At 37.8% G+C, this 21361-nt stretch overlaps 1 protein-coding gene across 2 annotated transcripts in view; it reads left to right on the top strand.

The window, feature by feature from the left end:
* Nucleotides 1-21361, top strand: part of LARS2 (leucyl-tRNA synthetase 2, mitochondrial) — a 100485-nt gene that overhangs the window by 60368 nt on the left and 18756 nt on the right. For both annotated transcript variants that reach the window (XM_072412260.1, XM_072412261.1), the window contains exons 8-16: nucleotides 7083-7190; nucleotides 9188-9347; nucleotides 9863-9967; nucleotides 10988-11103; nucleotides 13052-13335; nucleotides 14356-14454; nucleotides 16323-16460; nucleotides 18819-18922; nucleotides 20368-20550. In XM_072412260.1, coding sequence (XP_072268361.1) covers nucleotides 7083-7190; nucleotides 9188-9347; nucleotides 9863-9967; nucleotides 10988-11103; nucleotides 13052-13335; nucleotides 14356-14454; nucleotides 16323-16460; nucleotides 18819-18922; nucleotides 20368-20550 — 1297 coding nt within the window. The remainder of the gene's footprint in view (nucleotides 1-7082; nucleotides 7191-9187; nucleotides 9348-9862; nucleotides 9968-10987; nucleotides 11104-13051; nucleotides 13336-14355; nucleotides 14455-16322; nucleotides 16461-18818; nucleotides 18923-20367; nucleotides 20551-21361) is intronic.

Raw genomic sequence — 21361 nt, 5'->3', positions numbered from 1 at the left:
AAGTCAAACTATGTGATGCTATTAAGTATAACAGTTAAAGAAAATACACAGTTAAGGTCACACTTACCTAAAAGAGCACCTGATAAATAAACAAATAAAATAAAACAATTGGATGAGAATCGATATTCGTGAAGCGGGGGTGACTGTTGTAATGGTGGAAACAATACTGAAGCATATGGCTTGGCAACTTTGCTTCATACCAATGACTATACTGACGTCACGCTGCGCCTCTCTTGTTTTTCCTTGACTAGTACAGTTCATGAATTTAGTGCAATAGAAAAAAAGCTGTTAGAATATTATTTTTTTTAATAATAATAAAACATAATAATTGCAAATATTGTCCAAATTTTTTTGTGAACGACCAAACTTTGTGGTTGATTTAGAGCCTAGATTTGATATTTAATAATGGTCTCATTTTATATATTTAATATAGCATTTAGGGATTTTATTCTGTTTGTGTTTACTTAAAAAATAGTAATTCTATTAACATTTGTGAAAGTGTCCTTTTTCCTTTTATTTTTTTCATCCTTTGTGAGAAATACTTCAAAGAAGAGCAGTGCATTAGCTGAATTATCTTGTTTAAAGAAAATACTCTTTTTACTCTTTTCTATGCAGGCCTTTATAACAGTTATTTATTTGTTTTGTCCTCTGAAGGATGTTTTTTCAGCAAGGTGGCTCAGTGGCCTTTTTAACATTTTAGGTCCCAGGTTCGAATGTCGGCCACTATGGGAGTTTGCATGTTCTCCCCGTGTTTGTGTGGGTTCCCTCCAGGTAATCAGGTTTCCTTGCACATTCAAAAAATGCAGTTGACTTTTAATCGGGCCCCAAATTGATGTTGGACTGTAATAAAGACTTATTACTATGGTAGGAACATTAGATTTTGAGCCCCTTTGAGGGACAATTAGTGATAGTGATGCAAAATATGTTGACGCTATATAAATACTAGGTAATAATAGTATTAATATTAACTAATAATAAAAACTCTTGTATCCAATCTCCCAAACTGTGTCATTGCTGTAAACTGTTTCAGTGTTTTTGTGTGGCATTTAAGGAGATCACAATATCAATTTTATTTGTCTTTAAAAAAAAAAATTGCACAATATTTTTTAATCACAAAACATGAACTAGAAAGTTATGGATTATCATAATGATCTTAAAACATAAATAAATATATATATATATATATATATATATGCAATGAAAATATAGCAATCAAGAACAAATATAAATTCTATGATGTGGTGAACAAGTCATTTTAGGCCCCCATTATTCTGACGCCCATATCTGTATTCCGCTGACTTTTCCCATCTGCACTGACTCCACTGAGACGTCAAGTCCTATATGCATGGAAGTGTCTGTCAAGACATGCTGTCAGAGCCCAATATCTTTGAGGATGATGTCTTGAAAACTTTGAGGACTGAAGGTGAAATCTCATGCACTCATGTCCTAGTCTCCTCATAGGCAGCCATGAACAGAATTTTAAAAGATGTAGCAGTGTATGTTCAACTTCAAATATATTTGCCCTAAATCTATGTATTTTTCAGCATTTTTTTAATAACAAAATAATTTGCAAGTTTGCAAGCCACTAAAACCTGTGATGCTACAGTACATACAAACTTCTGTATTCCTAGTTCAAAACTTATGCTTGGTAACCTGCATATTATATTGAATTCTCGAATGCTGATGTGTGTAATATGTGTTTTATTTTAAATCAGTTTTATTTAAGTTTTCAGATAAAAAAAGGGGGGGTAACAGGTAAACATAACACATTTACCATCAACTATATAACACACACACCATAACAAACATAACATGGTAGGCTTCTAATTAACAGACATACAATACCGAAAGGTTGCATATACCCAAAGAAAAGTAAATAAAAAAAATAAATAAAACAGAGAAACATAACAGTTCTAAAGGGATCATATAGCACATGTTAAACCTGTGCAAAAACAGCTATATATCTGCTATGGGAAGCGATTGGCATAGGGTGTAACCCAATAGTCATAAACAACAGATAAAATAACAACACAGACGTACATATAACAAATAAGCCCAGGGGGGAAGGGGGGGATGGGAGGGGGGGATGCCAAGCGGTACAAAGATATAAGAGGTATATATTGACCCTCAATACTGGGTTTGGGATCCAGCCTGTAAGCCTAGACATTAGGTAAGATAAGTGCGAAATCGGGGAGAGTCCTTAAACCAGTCCCAAATGGACCAGGTAATTCTAAATTGGTCCATTCTATCATCATCCTCTGCGACCAACATTTCCATATTGCGGACATTCCCACCATATATGAAGCATAGTCCCCTTATGTAGATGACATCGCCAACAACGATCAGATTGTGTAGGGGAGATTCTATGGAGGTCTACTGGGCAATAATACCACCTGGATAGAATTTTATAATTGACCTCTTGAGCTCTACAGGTTAAGGCCAACCTATGCGTTAGGGTGAATGATTTTTCCCAGTCCTCTGCAGCTATATGTCCAGTCAATTCCCTCTCCCAATATCTAATATATAGAGGTGCCGAGGGCTCCGAGTCCTGAGCAAGTAGCTCGTACAACCTGGACACAACATGAGAGGGGCGGTCCGAAGAGCCAACCAACTGCTCAAAGGCTGTTAAGCTTCTATAAAAAACCGATAAGTCAGAGAATGAAGCTACAAAGGATGACAGTTGCCTGTGTGAAAGCCAAGAAAGCAGCTTGCTCCTGTTTGGGAGATCCAGGGAGGCCAGTAGGGGGACCCGTCCGTTATGTAATATACTCCTAAGATAACGGCTTTCAGATGCAGACCACGATAAAAAAGTGGAAGTTCGCATAGCCGGGGGGAATGCTGGATTATCAAACAGCGGAGTCATGGGTCCCGGATTTGAGGACTATTTGCCTGCTCTGAGAAGGATATCCCAATTATGCAATAAATCCACTGTAAGTGGGAGTAGAGGGCGGACCGGTCGTACCAACGACCGATCCACCCATGGCAGGGACCGGAGGCTAACTGGGGATAGACAGTCTTCCAGCTGTACCCATTCCTTCGTCTCACTGTTGTGAAACCAGTCTATCAAACGTACCAAAACTGATGCTCTATAATAGGAAATAACATCCGGAGCCCCTGCACCTCCTCTACCTTTGGCCTTGTAATATGTGTTTTAGGGGGTCCTTTGGTATCCTGCAGCAACCCTTGAAAAAAAATGAAATTATTTTAGCTTATCTGTTGATGTTTATATGTAAGCCATTCTAACAGGTACACTTTAAAGCCTAACTTCATCTGCTGCCTCTCTGGTTCACAATACACCCACAAAATCAGTCTTACTTTGCACTTGTATTGTAAATCATTGCAGTTGCTCCCACTTATAATACCAGTGCTACTCAGACTTCCCCATCAGCTAGAAATTCTTCCTTGCAAGATTTACACTGACAGCCTTGCTTATGATATTACTGCTAAGCATGTAAAGGAACACCTTGTACAGATACTGGTGATTGACAAGTTTCCAAGTTGTCAAATAAGATTATCAGGACAAAAGTAGCTAGACATTTTTTTTAAAACTGTTTTGCTATTGTTGTGGTCTGTCCAAGGATATCTGCATGAGGTTCAGTTAAGTACAAAAAGCATATCTTGTACATATCTTGTACATACCCTTTGCTTTAGGTAGATGTAGTACAAAAGATGGACTCAAACATATAATGTACAATTTTCATTTAGCTGTATTAAAAGAAATATGCAAGAACTAGTTGTGTTTGGCTTCAGCCCTACACCCCATACTGTATGCATCTGATTGCATCTCAGCATATTTCATTCTGCTTTTTTAGAAAGGCTTGTGTTCATGCTGGTCATGTAAAGTAAGCAGTATTCCTCCTTCCTAGTTCTGACATTAAAATGCATAAATATGTCTTTCAATATGTTCAGGATCATGCCACACTACAGTTTCTTATTAGTGTTTGTGAATCTGTTAAAAGTGTCCTGCTTGGAATCTGCTAGTAACTGCATGTCCTGTTTCAGGATGTCAATACCAAGTCACTGCCTTGCACATAGCTGTGTTGTTGTTATACAGCTGTATTTTATGTGTCCACATCATGAGGAATCACCCTATTTTTTGTCAAAATAAGAAACCTTCCATTGGGGACACCTGTTCTTATTACAACTGTATAAGACAGGAATTACCCCTCTCACCTCATGTTGCACCCTTGGAACAAGAAATTTTGAAAAATGTTCCACTATGCAACACAGATTGCTAAAAATTAATTGACAGGGGTTTTAACCTTCCACAGGTACATAGCTGCCTAGACTAAATTTAGCTCTGTCAATATGCATTGAATCATTTGACAACATTTTTTTACAGTTTTTATGGACATAAAAAGCTTCTTTTTGAAACATTTTGACAAAAACTCTGCTCTGTTTTTTCCTAATATAGGCTGACAAAATGTATTTCAAATCTAAAAAGTACACTGACATTTGGAGTTACTGTTTACCAATAAAGTTCAGGTTTTGATCTGGCAGTGGCCCTGCGGAAAAACCCGGATGTCAAGGGGATCCAGATTGGAAAACGCCAGTATAAGCTGTCTCTATTTGCAGATCATATGCTTATGTATATTTTGTCACCTCAGCTATCTATTCCGTCAATTTTAAGGGAGTTTGAACAATTTTGGGAAGTGAGCAATTTTAAAGTGAATTTAAATAAATCTGAAATACTAAATGTCTTACTCCAGCCAGATCAGGTGAAATTTAATAAAGAACACACCTCCTTTAGACACTGCAATGAAGCAATTAAATATCTAGGGATCCTAATTTCAGCAGACCCTGCCAAATTGTTCCATTATAATTATGAACCACTACTGAGTAAGTTAAGGGCGGACCTGGGAAGATATGATTTATTACCTCTTTCTTGGTTCGCTAGAATAAACACTCTCAAAATTTCCATTCTACCCAGACTGCTGTATATTTTCCAGACGGTCCCGATATACTTACCGCCAATATTTCTCCGTAAAATACAACAATTATGCAGAGATTTCCTATGGAAAATGAAACGTCCAAGAATAGCTTTACGCTAACTTACAAGACCTAAAGTTATGGGGGGCGTGGGAGTCCCAAATATCAGATCTTATTACAGAGCGGCAGTATTAACCCGTATAGTTGACTGGTTCCACAACAGAGACAGGAAAAGCTGGGTCCTTTTGGAAAATTTCCTATCTCCCATTGAACCTCGGTCCCCACCATGGGTAGACAGGTCTATGCTTCGCATACAGTAGCCACTACGAAATGTAACCTCAGATCTATTGAAAGTCTGGGATAGTCTTACCAGGGTAGGTCATGTGTCAACTAAGATGGGACCCATGACTCCCATATTTGATAATCCAGCATTCCCCCCGGCGATGAGAGTTAGCAAATTTTTATCTTGGACGCCCCAAGACAATAGACACGTATACAGCATACTACAGAATGGGAGGTTGCCTCCCTTTTTGTCCCTAGACGCCGAGATGCAGAGGAAGCCAAATACATGGCTATCCTATATACAGTTGTCATCTTTTGTATCAACACATCTCAACACACACACCATAGACAGGAGCCGTACAGCGTTCAAAGTATTGCTGAGTTCTACAAGTAAGCCAATCCACGTTATCTACCAGTTGTACGGAATTTTGGTTAGAGTATCTTCTAATAATGTTCCTACTTACACAAAATATTGGGAAGCTGAAATAGGAACATCTATTTCCCCATTGGAGTGGGAAAAATCATTTATACTGACTCATCAAATGGCACTCCCTTGCAGGGCCCGGAGACTAACTATAGAATCATCTGCAGATGGTATTTATGCCCAACAGATATTCACCGTATGTCTCCCTCTTCCCCCGACAGATGTTGGCGCTGCCATACTCAACGGGGTACTATGCTACATATATGGTGGGAATGCCCGGAAATTTAGCTTCTGCGATCAGATCACCGATATTTATAACAGAGTGCCTGGCTCAGATTTAGGGAACACACCTAAAATATCTCGACTATCCATTATTCCTGGGTCTATAAGGGCTACTAAAAGAGATGTTCTTCTGCACTTCCTCACAGCGGCCAGGACTGTTATCCCTAGAATGTGGAAACAAACCACAGTACCATCCATGAGAGATTGGCTTTTAGAATTAGAAAAGACACAACTTTTGGAATTACTGGTTGCAGAGATGAGGATATGATGGAGAAGTACAAGTTTACATGGTCTGCGTGGGACTGGTTTAAAGAATCACCCCAATTTAAGTCGCTCTGGCCATGAGACTAACAGAATGGTTGGGCGTCAAAGAGAATGGTCCTAGCACTGTTTACCCTCAGATCTGGCGGGTACATGAGTAATTGGCTAGTCAGTAATTCCCTATATTTAATCCTGCACCCCCCCCCACACACACACACACACACACACACACACACTCCAAGGCTTCCCTATCTGTCCTCGAACTGTGGGCCATATGTGCTTCCCCCGTCACATCCTAGATTAAAGTTAAGTTAAAGAGAGCAATAATGTGGCTCTCGCGGCTTACTATTTACTGTTACTGTACGAAAGATATCTGTTGGTAAGGTTTACTTGGATTTTCAGTTTTTACTACATTCTGCCACCAATTTTTCTGTTTCCCCTGCTCTCTCCTATGTTTTTCCCATACCCCTATATGCAATAGTTTGTATATGAAAAATTGACACTTATGTTATGATGTTCTTCTGTAACTATGGGTACTTCTTTTTTGTACGTGTCATTTTTGTGTTATAATTTTGTTGAAATTTAAAAAACCGATTGAAAGAAAGTTCAGGTTTTGAGATGATTGGGAATCTCGCAGATTGACAATTATTTCAGTGTCAGCATGGTGTATATGTTTAGTACAATGTAGATAAACCTTTTTTTTTAGGCATCCAACACTTTTGGGCTGCAAATTCTGGTTTCTTATTGGACCCTATGACTAAATCTGCTGGCTTCTTCATGGCACATCAGTGATGTAAGGGCAAGCAGATCAAACAAGTGTGCATCCCAAACGTACCAAGTTTGAAAAAGACATTTGTTAATTTATAGAATATGCATTATCTAGTTTTTTATTTGTTTATTACAGGCAATGCAGGATGCTCTGGCTGATATACCAGAATGGTATGGAGTGAAAAGCATGCAGGCTAACTGGATTGGTGACTGCACTGGATGCTTTTTTGACTGCATGTTAAAGGTAATGCATCACTTTGGCTTTATCTCCCTTTACTTACTCTTTCTTTGCCATTCTGCTTTTTTTAATAAACTATAGAGATATGTAATGATGTTCACAGTACAGTAATCTATTACCAAATCAGATTTTAATTTCCTGTTCAGCAGATAATATAAAGTAGACAATAACACTGTATAACAACATTGCACAAAGTTATAGGGCAATGCTTTGATTTATTGAAAAAGCTTGAACATTTTCCATCACCCTTATGTATACTGTGTTGCTGCAGCTCTTGACATTTCAGCCTTGGCTGCAGATATTTCCATCACAACAGGAAGCAGTAAGGAGGATATGGCTGTGGAGTGCAGCCCACTGAAGATCAGATGCTTTGGCAAAAAGATTATTATTATCCTTAGCCTACATGGAAGCCTGCTCTAGTGCTGTCCTTGGTTGAAACAGCTAGCAATGTGCCATTCTTTTTAGCAAGTACTCTTTTAACTTGTTTTCATTAATGTCTGCATATGCAGAATATAAGCAGAGTATACAGTGACACTGGCTGGGAGATGTCTGTCTCTCCCTGTGCACTAATTTACTGCAGTAATTCAATGAGCTGGCATTCATAACAACTGAAATTCCGCTGTTTACAGACAATTACATTTCTCTACTAGATATGAATTTTATGTAGCCATTAAAAGTATATGATTCAAACAGAGATAATAAAAGTCTCTGACACTGAATTTTTTTACAATGCACCCTTCTCCACTTGATTATGTTATATAACCCCAAAATGAACCCTTAACCTTAGTTCAGTTCAAATTAAAAACCTATTGTAGAATAAGTGCTGGATTTTGATCGTTTGCTTTTCACATAACCACTGCTTCTCCTTTCCACATTTTATTGAACAGTTCATTGGAGATTACTTAAGGGGTAAATGGTGCACATAGTTATTACAACTGGACAACAGTCTAATGCAGTGTTTCTTGACCTTTTTAACATGGGTTATCCCCTTAAAATAACTTTCAGGTCTTCTGGGAACCCCTACTATAATTGCTATTTCTATAGCTTACATTGCATTAGTGTGGTGGTCATAAGGAAGAATGCTTTTTACATTGCTGGCCACTGGGAAGAATTTCACCCTTACAGATCGCCCAAAAGATCATTGCTATTTGCCTTATTGACTTGAGAGTTACAAATGCTCATTGTCCAAGGAATCCCCTGCAACCTCTGGAGTAACCCTAGGGTTTCACTAAACACTGGTCCAATGACAATGAGGTAGCAACAAATGTAATACCTTGTTCAATCACTATTCTTTCCACTGATAAAGGGTAAAACCCTGATATTACTGTTTATGTTTAGAGACCCAGGAAATTGCAAAGGTACCTAGTGGCTGTCACTTTGTGCCTGCATGGCAGCAACCCTCTACTGGTTAAGGTAGAGGTAAGCAAACTCTGGCCTTTAGGCCAGATACGGCTTAGCCAGTATTCCAGTCTGGCCTAACGCCCCCTAGTTATTTATTGTTGGATCCGACCTAATTGTCGCAATATTGCAAGTTCTTGCGATATCGATATCATCGAGTTTCCACACAGTAACCCCAAATACTATGCCTAATGACCAGAAGCAACGTGTCCAACGCTACCAGTCTCCGGTAGGTTGACTTCGAACATCGTGTCTTAAACCCCGAATGGACTGACAAATTATTCTTCGTCCAACCCGGCAACAAAGCCCTGTGTTTAGTGTGCAATGACACCAACAGCAAATTCAAGCTGGCGAATCTCAAGGTGCATTTTGATGCCAAGCACGTGCACACGTACAGAGACTCCACCGCGGTTTAGGTAAGACTGAGGCTGCTCACTTGCAGTCACGGTTGGAAAAAAAACTTTCCTTGGACACCTTGTTTCTTCTGGCCTAGTGTGCCTTCTTGATCTTCTGAATTGGCCTAGTAGTCCAAAAAGTTTGCCGACCCTTGGGTTTAGCCCAGCTTTATGATAAACATTTATCTGGCTCCCTTTGTTTTGTTGCAGGTGGACAATGTGGAAACTGGAGAAATTATTTCAGCATATGCCTCAAACCCAGAAGCTATTTATGGGGCGTCACATATTGCAATATTGCCTAGCCACAGGCTGCTTCATGGGAGTAGCAGTGTGAGAGGAGCCCTGAATGAGGCTTTCAAGTCAGGCAAAGGTAAAAATTGCATGGTTAGAAACCTGAGTAATCTGAGGTGACGTTGGGTCCTGACTATTTCTTTAAGGAATTGTTGCATGCCGTATATCCAATAAGAGGTCACGAAAATTCATTTCTGTGCCTATGAAGGTCAAAAAAATTGTTTAAATTCTTTTTAATGCAGTGTACCTTATGTTGATGTAGTGAATGTATAGGTACCTGCATGCAGTTCAGATAGGATGCTCAGAATTTTGCACTTGTAAGTCCCATGTTTAAAATATAGTTAACATAGGAAAAATCTGGGCTGCCCATAGCAACTAATTGTGCACTGGACAGTTAGAATCTTGTCTTGGGCTACACAATTTCAGTAAAAAAAAATACCTATTCCTCTATACCTTATCAAATATCACATGACAATACATAAGCAAGGATTTATATAGTATTCACCATGTTAAAATGCCGGGTTTGTGAGAGATCTACCTGTGATTGATCACTCTGTTTGCGTTTAATATTTTTTGTTTGTCTTTTGAATATAGATTGTCTTACTCGCGTATCAGCTATAAATGTATTTACTAAGCAAGAGCTTCCTGTTATCATCTCTGAAAAAAATGAATTTGAGGGTTATCTGGACAGTAAAATTGGTAAGTTAAAGTTTAAAAAGTTGACTTAAAGTTTATTTTCTTCCATCTATAGCTATTTGTTTCTTACATATTAGTTATTTTTGGTCCGGAACACAAGTACTAGAAACAGCAGAGGGGTTCTTGGTTTTCACTATAGATACTATATTCGCAGATACTATAGTCCGACTTTCCTACTACAATCCAAAAACATACTGGTATATGTATCATCTTCTACCCAATTTGTCAGAGCCAAACTGAAACACAATAATGAGTCTATATTTTCATTGGGAAGAGAGCTATATTCAAAATGTAGTAATTCTATGGAATCCCCTTAAATAACAATCATGTCTTAGGGAACCCCTACTAAAATAAATTGTTTGGAAAGATGCCCCTTACATTGAGGACAGTGTGTCCTTCTAACCATGGTGTTCTGAATTCAATCCTTATAGACGAATGAAAAGGTCCTTGGGGCCATGCTTGTGGCATTAGATTGATCTAGCCAGGCACCATCAGATGGGAGGACATTCAGTTACAGCTCAAGAAACCTCTTGCAACCTCTAGAGCTCTATTCATGAAACCTATGTTGAAAATGGCTTCCCTATAATGAATGACTTAAAAACAACTGTACTTTATTGCAGTTTGAGGTTTATTTTATAACAGTTAAAACAGGATTAAATTTCTGTAACTCATAGCAGCTGTCCAGGTGATACAATTTCTTTGTATTTAAGATAAAAGCTGATATACTTGGTTATTAAAGATTAGCGCACAATAATGTTGATTCCACCAGGTTATTAGCTAAAGGCCAAAACTGAATTTATGTATATAACTAAAGCAGTTGTCTGAGTTAGAAAATTAATAAACTAATGCTCTTATCCTAATTGTGCCTATACTGCATTACCTGCACTTTGTCACTTCCTGTCAGAATAACGATCAAAATATCAATATGTAAAGCACTGCAACAGGAAACCTCTCAAGGATATTTTTCTTTGTTGTGTAATTAAACATTGTGAATTCCACTTACTCTCTGCTATTTATTGATAGGTATTCCAAGCACAAATTTGGAAGATTGTGTCTTGGCAGACAAGTTTGATTTGCCTTATATAAGGGTTACTGAAACGCTTAGTGATGGCACTGAGAGAATAATAAACTCAGCAAGGGTAAGTGTGATACTTTGGGAACATCATATTCTGACAGAGTGACACAGAACATTTTTGTCTTTTTTTTTCCTATTTAAATGACTACCTTAAGCATCATTTTAAGTAATTTGGCGTTGTTATCTCTGCGTGGTAACTACTGCAGTGCAAGTTGATCTGAACCAAGCTCATTTTTACACGCTACAGTAAAACTGGTAATATTCTTTTTTTTGGATGCTAAGTAGCCAGAAAGAACAAATGAGGTGCAGGTAATGCAATCAGTGTGTAGAAAAATATACAGAGGGGCCCAAAAATCTATACACACTTTAACATTAAAAACATCTGCATAAAAGCTTTATTACTTGATATAAACATCAACGTGTAGCTGAAAGTCATGCATGACTTTATCATTTGTGTTCGGTAGTTCACCTAATGGATTTTGTATTCTGCAAAATCATTAGGTGCTCAAAGTGGCCACTATTACCATCCAAACACCTCTGATTTTGGTGAACTACTGCACAAACAAGTTCAATAAGTTTCTCTTTTACTTTATTTTTGGCCCATTGACATCATTACTCTGTTCTGTGCTACTCTATGGAAAGCACAGGGTACTGGGTTTACGTAATTTCATATAGGCCCAGCATGTAGCTGCTACTTAGTTGGGTCTATAAAAAATTACCTAAACACAGTAAATTAAAGGGATGGGCCAAGGACAGTTTGGCTGGGGAGGAAAGGCCTAGTTAAAGGGATTTCAAAATCTGGCCCCCAAAGGAATCCTAAATAAGAACTGCAGCTGGCCGGTCGCTGCATTGAAATAGCGCCGCTACTACAATTCCTGGCGTCACTCACCCCTTTAGACCAGCTGGTTCTCTGCCTATGCGTGGCCCCGCATTGGACTGTTTTATAGACGCAAATATTGCCAAGAATTTTAGTAGGGGCGCTATTTCAATGAAGGGGGAGTTTCAGCGGCAGCCCACTCATAAGATTTAGCTCCACATTGGCCCCATCTGGCATTTCCAGCACTCCCCCCGGCTGTACATTTTCTTGCTACTCCAAGGCATGGACTTGAATGGTTGGATTTTCATAGAAGAATAATATTATTATTGTTAGCCTGTGTAAAAAGGTTACCATTGAAATTAAACTCAGAAGGCTACAAATATTTTTCTTTCTGTATTATAAGCTTGTTTCAGATTGAATGTAAAGTAAAACCCCTTTGTTTCCATATGAAAAGGGTTTATATCTAATTTCCTCAATTTTTTCAAAAAAATTCAAGGCTGGCCCGCGGCTTTGTCTTAAGTTTTGAATTTTGGCCCTCTGTGTATTTGAGATTGGCACCCCTGGCCTAGATGATGCTGGGTATTCATCAGCTGTAAAAAAAAAAAAAAAGCAAGTTGTATCCTACTGGTTACAGCATGGCTGCAGGAACACACTGAGAAGCTATTTGTTCCTATACAAAAATGCAAGGCTGGAGTTCAGCTTTATTTACACCACCATCTACTAGCTCGCTTTAGTGCTCAGAGTCAAATGCTTTGTGTGTTACATTTTCATTTACTTTTTTTGCATTGAGAGCCTGTTTATTTTGAATTGGCTACTTAATGCAATGCATCACAATGCACAAAAATGTGTGCACTGGAGCAAATTGTGATATGGTGACAGCCCTAAATCAGGCTTTGTTACGTTGCTGCTTTGTTGCTCAGTAAGCAGGTAAAACAGTTCACATACAAGTATGTTTTAACCTCTGTATTTAGATGTTTGCTGTGATTTTTGCTTAAGGGTCACATAATTGTTAAATTATAGAACTGAAAAGCATTTGAGTAAAACAATGTATCCATAGAATGATAACTCCAAGTGTCAACCAGTGTGATGTACTTTCATTTATATGGTTTATGATTATTGCATCATATATTTTTTCATGCACATTTTCCTTTCTTTCATCAGGACTAATATAATAAATGTTGATTAATTTCATCAGTTCACAGGACTGTGCAGAGATGAAGCTTTTTGTGCTATAACCCAACAAGCCCGGGACGAGGGAGTTGGCGGACATCTTACCAGTGACAAGCTTAGAGACTGGCTCATATCAAGACAACGTTACTGGGGAACTCCTATCCCCATCATCCACTGTGAATCTTGTGGCACTGTACCTGTGCCACACAAAGACTTACCAGTGCTCCTGCCCAAAGTTTCTTCCTTTACAGGAAAGGGCTCTTCTCCTTTGTCAGGTGCAACAGACTGGAGACACTGCAAATGCCCAAGGTAAAATAATCCAGTGAATTCCCTGCATCACATCCAAATTTATATTAAAGCTAATTTGCCTTTTTTGTGATGTGTTTTATCCCTTGCCCTTTTCTCATTTTGCTTACACATATTATTTATATATAGTACATAATATACATATATAATATATATACATAATATATAGGTTTAGCTTTGTTCCTTTTATGAGGAAGAGGCCAACAAACAAAAGGACAGTATACTTAGAAAATGTCATTTTCCCTAGCTTTGCAGGGATGACCAGTAAAATACATAAAAATGGGGGCTCTCCTTTAAGACTCATTTTTGCGGCACTCTTGCTGCCTGTTCAGGGTGAGCTTTCATCTGCTTTCAAAGGAAGAAATTCATGATTACTGACATCTGCCTGGTACAAATAAAACATGGCTTGCAGCTTTCTTCTTTCATAGCTAATGGAACAAATAATGTAATTCAGCCGTTTCCAGCTGACACTCGCACTCATTTTTTCTGTGATGCCGTAAGACCAGGGTGTCAGGATGTTTTGATAATATTCTTTTTACCCACAGAAAACAATATAGCAGTGGCCATTAGTACAATGGGCCCGAGAATACACTTTCATCAGTGAAGCTGGGTGATACAGCAAAACTGGGATAGATCTGGTCTAGGACTGAAAGCATTTGCTAACAAATAGTAAATGACTTTTTAGAAATCCATTCCAGGTTTACTGTATCACCCAGCTTCACTGATGAAAGTGTATTCTCTCCAGCCTTGGAGAGCTTTAATAAATCAGGCCCATTGTCTTGTAAGCATTTTAAGTTTGTAAAGAAAGTAGGAAAGGTATTCAATTGGGTTTTGCGACTATGTAGACATACATACAAATAAATTATATAAGGTATGGAACAGAGATTGTTCTTAACATACTTTTAACATCAAAGTTGCCCTGATCTGATTTTACTGTAAATGTTGGGCTGTACCTTTTTATGTGTTTTTATTCCTTTAGTTTAATTATCTCTGAGATTTGGAAGGTTTATTTTTGTCTTGCAGATGTGCTGGAAATGCAGTAAGAGAAACAGACACAATGGACACATTTGTGGATTCAGCTTGGTACTATTTCAGATATACAGATCCTCAAAACACAGAAAGGTAAAGAAGATTGTAAATAGTTGTTTACAGTTGCACAGAATGTATGGCTTGTGGTTAAATGAGTAATGTTAGATACCCTGGGTAATTCCGTGACCAAGTAAATTTAGTTAGGTATTCTTTTAGGCATTACATCCTGTTTTTAATATTGTCCCTCTTAAAGGGGACATATTTAGTAATGGTTTCTTACCTACTGATAAGGCTGCTACAGTCCTTTGACAAGGCATGTAACCTGGATTTTAGGAGACTTTGCTGAATACACCTGTTGCTATATCCAGGACTAGATACATAATTGTAGCGTTCACACCAGATAGTCTAATGTAGGAACCACCAGGCCAGGATATGTCATTGGACATGTCTTCCATATATGTGCATTAATCTCCTGGATGGTGGAATTTGTTTCGTTCTGGCTGGATCTTTTTTTACCTGACTTTTCCAGAGTTCATTAAAGTGCAAATGTGGCAAAATGGTTGCAAGCAGATAATACCAGTCCAGCACACCCATTTACTGTTTAAACAGATAATGATCTTGGATGCAGTTATTTTCCAGGCCAAGTTTGGCTGGTTAAATGGTGTATGGGTGAAGTAAAGTCCTATGCCCAGCCCAAACTTTTTCTTATATTCTAGTATTTTTCTCTTCCTGTAATAGGGTAACAGCATTGTTAAAATTGCACAGCAGCATAACAATTATATGTTTTAGATGAATCTGTATATTTACATAGACTGGAAGTAGGTGAAAAACAAATTGAATCCCAACACCAGAACAACTCTGCAATTTCTAATTTTGCTGGAGAATTTGTAGAATAACGGGTAATTAAACTATATTACTGGAAGACTCAAAAAACAAACTGCAGTTAACAATTCTAGTAACAGACTGCTTTAGATACATAATTTTTGATTGTGCCCATATTTTAGGCAATTAAAATAGAACAGTGTATATGCACAGATAGAGATAAATTTTACATTTATTTGTATAGCTCTTTTATAGCTCAGTGCATTTCTGAGTTCACCCTGGGCATTGGCAGAGCAGAACTTTAAGCCAGTTATGTTCTCCTGAATTGTACAGTGTTTTGAAGTTAACAGTAAGAGCTTGCTGAAATGAGGAAGCAGAACAAAGATGACTTCATCCGAGATCCGTTGCTTGTTAGTTTTCCAGGCATTGGCTCAAACAAATTCTTCATCAAGCTATATTGCAAAACAGCGTTGAAAAATGAGTTTTGAGAGCCTGGCTATGCTTTCTAGCATGGCTGCCTGGATAACAAGACTAATAAAAAGATTTAAAGCTAAACTCTGGGCAAGATTTTTGCTCTTTGCAGTGGTCACCCCTCTATATTGCAAGGGGTTCTTTCAGTGAAAGTGTGTTAGCTTTGAATTGTAAAGGGATGACACAGAGGCCCTCAAACAATTAAGATCTTCAGGTTTGTCCTAGTGGCTGCAGGAACCAGCATAAGGTATGCCTCTCTCTGAAAATATCAATTCCTAAACAGAACAAGTTATTGGCTCTTGCAGTGGTGAGAGGCACCATCCACAAAAAAATAAATTATGATTTTGGCTGGAGTCAACTTTTGCAAACTCAGCATATGTTTAGTAAAAGTACATTTCCTAGTTTCTTTGATAAAACTTTGATGAAGGTTATTAGTTTTAGAGGTTTACCAGTTTTAATTGAAAATGTGATTCAGTGAGTACCACTGTCCTGATCTTAGTTTTATCATAAAACTAAATCAATCTGCATGTGACCGAGTTATTATCAAACTGTCTGTACTGCATTTGTCACAAACTTACTGCCATTTATTCAGGTAACTATTCCCTCAATTATACAGCTACTATAAGAGACACTTTAATCATGCTGGCATTGTCATTTTTCTTCCACAGGCCATTTGACAAGTCCTTAGCTGACTTCTGGATGCCCGTTGATTTGTACATTGGAGGAAAAGAGCATGCTGTAATGCATTTATACTATGCGCGTTTCTTCAGCCACTTCTGCCAGTCCCACGGCATGGTTAAGCACAGGTTAAATATAATCCCTAGGCCATTTTTTTCAGTAGACTTTCATCAAGCACAAGCGATTGCATATCAATTTTCCTCTTGATTTAAGTATGGCAGTTTGAAAATGCGGATCTTCCAGAAACTGTTCCACTTGCCTGTCTAGCACGCTGCACATTTACATTTTCTCAAAGCTATTTTTTGGATTTGATCAGTTTGTCAGTTATCATTCTAGTGGCAAAAGTTTTTTTTCTGTAATTAAAAAAAGCAAATACTGTATTTTAGGATTAGGAAGTAACAGACACGTATAAGAGAGTCACCAAATTTTGTCCCCAGCACATAATTGAGGGGCTTTAAAAACAAGAGTATGAGTTGGGTTCTATTGTTTACAAGGGGCCTCTGGGATTCGTTTTTTTTTTTTTTATGTAAAGATTGGATGTAAACATTGAACCTAATACAAATCTATTAGAAAATAGGGTAATATCGATAGCAAGGTTTGATAGACATTTTGATCCAATATTGATGACAAATGTGCTCTTATTCTACAACATTTTTGGCAGGTTAAAAGGAATGATTATATTATGAGATTATACCTTGCTGGCATGAGATCCATTCTATTCCTCAAATCCTTCACAATAGCCAAATAATGTGTTTGATATATTTTTTTCTGTCTCAGAATTTCAAAATAAATTGGTATTTTAGCACCATATGATTGATCAATGCATAACCAGTGTGTTTGTGGAACACACGAAAGTTTTTTTGCTCCTCCTTGAAAGAATACATATAGGATGTTAAAGTAAATGTAAAGCCAAGCAGATAAATGAAGTATAAGTTTAATTTACACGTTGATGTGATTTTAAAATCAAAAGTAGTTGTAAATCCGTAGCTTTCTTTAAAACTAAAATCTAGTTATACTGCCATGAGGGCCCTTGTTCAGGCACTTCCTGGTTTAGAGTGACAACATTTTCCTATCTACCAGTTTCTGTCCTGCATTGACACCCAGGTCCATACCAGGCTTCTGATAAAGAGTACAAATTGCTGTTTTAGCCCACATTACACTGGTATGGTCTACTGTTGTCACCATTGGGTAACCCGCCCTAGCTATGCAGCATTTGCCAGGATGCATGCAAGTGGGTAGGAGGTGACATTAAAGAAGCTTCAGGATTTTCAGCATGTATGATAAAATCTACTGATATTTTTTTAATTGATAATCATACAAAATTACCTGGCTTCAGCCTGCAGAATTCTTTATTTCTCAGGTTTAGGTGACATGGTTGACATAGATGCCAGGTTTGCTTGTCTGTACTCTTGTAAAATGCTGCTTAAAACACAGCAACCTTAACATGAAGTATTAATCTACAGACAAATGGTAATAAATACTTCTTTTGTTTATCTTATATTTTATGTATAATGTCTTATATTTTTATATTATTTAGCATGCATCCACGCTAAATGATCAACTCACTGTCTGTTGATCTGAATCATCCAAAAGACTTAGGGAGTATTGTGTGTGTTAATAGAGACAAGCTTAGCAGGAACCATTTCCTGGTATTGTCATTGTAATACATTTTCAGAGTAAGAGGGAAACTCATTACCTATGAATGCTCTGAATGCTTCTGTCATCTTATTTAAAGGACCGAATAACTGGCATTGAGGAACCTTTACCAATTCATTTCATGTTCAAAAATAAATTATGTGCAAATTTCATGCCTGGAGAACACACTGCTTGACAGATGTTGTGGACAGTTTTTCATGAAGTTTTTCCCTTATGATTAAGGGGATATTTTCTTATTTTCATGAACGTGTGATAGGATTTTAGACAGTTGTTGTTTACATTAAAGTCTTGTCTTGTCAGTTGTTCTGAATATATTATATACATTGTCCACTTGAGGTGGATTTAGGTTCCTTAAAAAAATCCATTTTTAACAATTGTATATGTTGGACCTGATTTATTAAAACTCTCCACAGCTCTAAAGAAAACACTGTAGTTGTAGGTATCTGTAGACATTGACAAAGGAAGGAGTTGCTTTAATCGTTAGGTCTTAAAAGTTGGATATATTTTATGTTTTTTAGTCTTTCTTGTCTTTACATGCTGTGCTTCCTGTGACGGATAGATCTTACATTTGCTTGCAAACTTGCAAATTAAATTTATGTTATACTGTTCTATATCATTTCACAGCACATGCATTAGGGTAGAAAAGCAATTTTATGTACAAGGTTGAGCTTCAAAACAGAACTTAGAGGTCAGGGAAAAAGTTGATTGTGTAGAATTAATCTCTTGTCATTCACTGAAATTCATGACAGCGATTTGCTTGTGTTTGACCTTAGTAGATGAGAACACCTGTATGCATTGTTGTTTTCTAATGTTCTTATTTCCTGTCATAGAGAACCCTTCAAGAAACTCTTAGTACAAGGCCTCATCAAAGGACAGACATTCAAACTTGCATCTTCAGGAAGATATCTGCAGAGAAATGAAGTGGATGTTTGTGGTAATTGTCTGGATAAAAAACTTAAGTAAACGTTTAGCCTATCAACAGAAAATGAGAAATGACATAATCCTCTTATGTAGAGGCTGCAGCAGACTGTCTTCATAAAGGTCACAGAGCTCTCCTACTTGTCTGCCTAGGCTTACAGTAAACCCTGCCCCATTCATTTATGTATCTGCCATGGCAGTTCTTGGGAAAGCATATTTCGAGTATGCAGCGAGTTAAGCCAGTGATTATTTTTGTGGTGGTTAAGCTATGTACACACTTGCAATGGTTCTCGTCCGATAATTGGCTCAGGGGCGGTATCGGACGAGAATCTGGCCTGTGTACCGCGCCCGTCATCCATCGTTCAAATGACCGTCCTGGCGGATCCACGGACAATGGATAACGAACAATCTTAATGGAAATTAAGGGGAGATTGTACATCGGGGTGCTGCTCGGTTGCTCTCCCCCTCCCCTCTTCATAGAACAGAACGGTGCTGTATGTACAGCACTTGTTCATGCATCGTGCAGAAGTTTGTCGTTGGAAAGGATCATGAAAGATCTTTTACAACAACAATTATTGCATGTGTGTATGCAGCCTTGAGTTTTATAATTCCTAATTACACTAAATTACACACACAAGACATTGCCTCATCCCATTCACTATATATCTATGTTATGCTTCTGTCTGTTTGTCATACCATCCCCATAGCAGGATTTGTAATGTTTGTTAAAAGGGAAGAGTTATTTTTTGGCAGTTTTCTACAAAATACATCAGTGTTGCTAAGTGCCACCCATTACTGTGAGCATACAAGACTTTTACTGTTTAAGAAATTTAGCTACAAATATTTGATTTTATTGTTTCTTTTAGTCTGTAACCCCTTGTATATCCTCAACAACACTTTACTTACTGTATGGGGTGGGTCCGGTACTAATATACTGCACACCTACATGTTTGTATCTTATACATAATACTTACTTATGATGGCCCTGGGCAGGAGGTGCAGCCAAGAGGTAAGCATTACCAGCAATTGTAATGAAGAAAAAGTTTTGTAACTGAGCCTAAAGAAAGAGAATTTGTGTGAGGCTTTTTACCATTGTTTGCTTTTTGTTACAGTTGCCTAATTTCCTGGATAAAACCAGGAGGGGTACTGCTAACTATAACCACATACAGCGTTAGACAACACCTACAGTGTTATATCCGCTGACTGTTGCCTTGCTACTTTGGAAGTGAGAAAACAGTAAAAAGAATAAAGAATAATGTAAAATGGACTGTGAATTATTATGGAATTCTTGATATATTACTGATAATACTAATAGAAGCAAATTGCTAATATCTTAACTGAAACATAATGAACTAATCCTATAAAACAATTAGCGGTTTTAATAAAACACTGTTATTGTTTTTTCAGTGTGATCCCTTGTATCCCTTTCATTCTAACAAATTAATTTTATTTTGTATTAAGGAGCCGAACCAGTTCATGCTGAAACTAGAGAGAAGTTGCAGGTGACATGGGAGAAGATGAGCAAATCCAAGCACAATGGAGTAGATCCAGAGGAAATGGTGGAGAAATATGGCATTGACACCACTCGTCTATATCTTTTATTTGCTGCCCCTCCAGAGCAAGATATATTATGGGATTTAAGGAGTATGTTCATAAGAAAAATATTTTTCTTTGTTTACTTTGGCTACCTTTTTGTTAATTCCAAGAAGGAAGTATAGATAATGACCATTAATATACTGTGTGACATAGCTAATACAAAATAATGGTACTTTCATTTTTTTACAGCCTTTTTTAATTCAATAAACAAAATACAGGTAGTCCCCCGAGTTAAGGACATCCGACATACAGACGACTCCTAAATAGTAACGAGGCTTCCCTGCTCGCTCGTGTGCAGGACGGAGGCTTGATGGGGGAGGGGGACAGTTTGCATGACTTGCGGACGAAATCTTTTGCTGTTCTGTAACTTTAATAGCCAAGACAAACTCAGCAGTTGTTTCTTTTTGCATATCAAAGCACGTCTTGCTCCAGAAGTTAATGAATGTCTAGGCTCCATAACGTTTTTTTTTTTGCTTTGTTTGTGATTATCTCACAGTGAGGATATTATATTCAGTAACTGACACCATGTTGCCTTATAATATTTTAAGACAAACATCTGTTGATCCTAATTCAATAGGTGTAGTAACCTGCATACACAAGACTGAGAATAGAGGCTCTGTCATCTGTCTAAAGGCTGTGCATTTCTCTTTTGAGCTGAAATTGGGTGCAAGCTTTCCAAGTAAACCTTGCTCTGACATGAAAGGGGTGACATTGCTGTTCTCCTTCCGAGCAGTATATTTGCCTGGCTGTATCTGATTTTACCATTTTCTGACATGAATAAAGCAGAAGTAAACTGGGGGGGGGGGGGGGGGGTCGTCTTTACCCTTCTTCCTGTCACTTGATGTCCCATTGTGCAGGA

Source organism: Pyxicephalus adspersus, chromosome 5 (assembly GCF_032062135.1).
Source record: "Pyxicephalus adspersus chromosome 5, UCB_Pads_2.0, whole genome shotgun sequence".
Lineage (NCBI taxonomy): Eukaryota > Metazoa > Chordata > Amphibia > Anura > Pyxicephalidae > Pyxicephalus > Pyxicephalus adspersus.
Note: the sequence above shows the minus strand (reverse complement) of the source record. Positions and strands in the feature narration are given on the sequence as shown.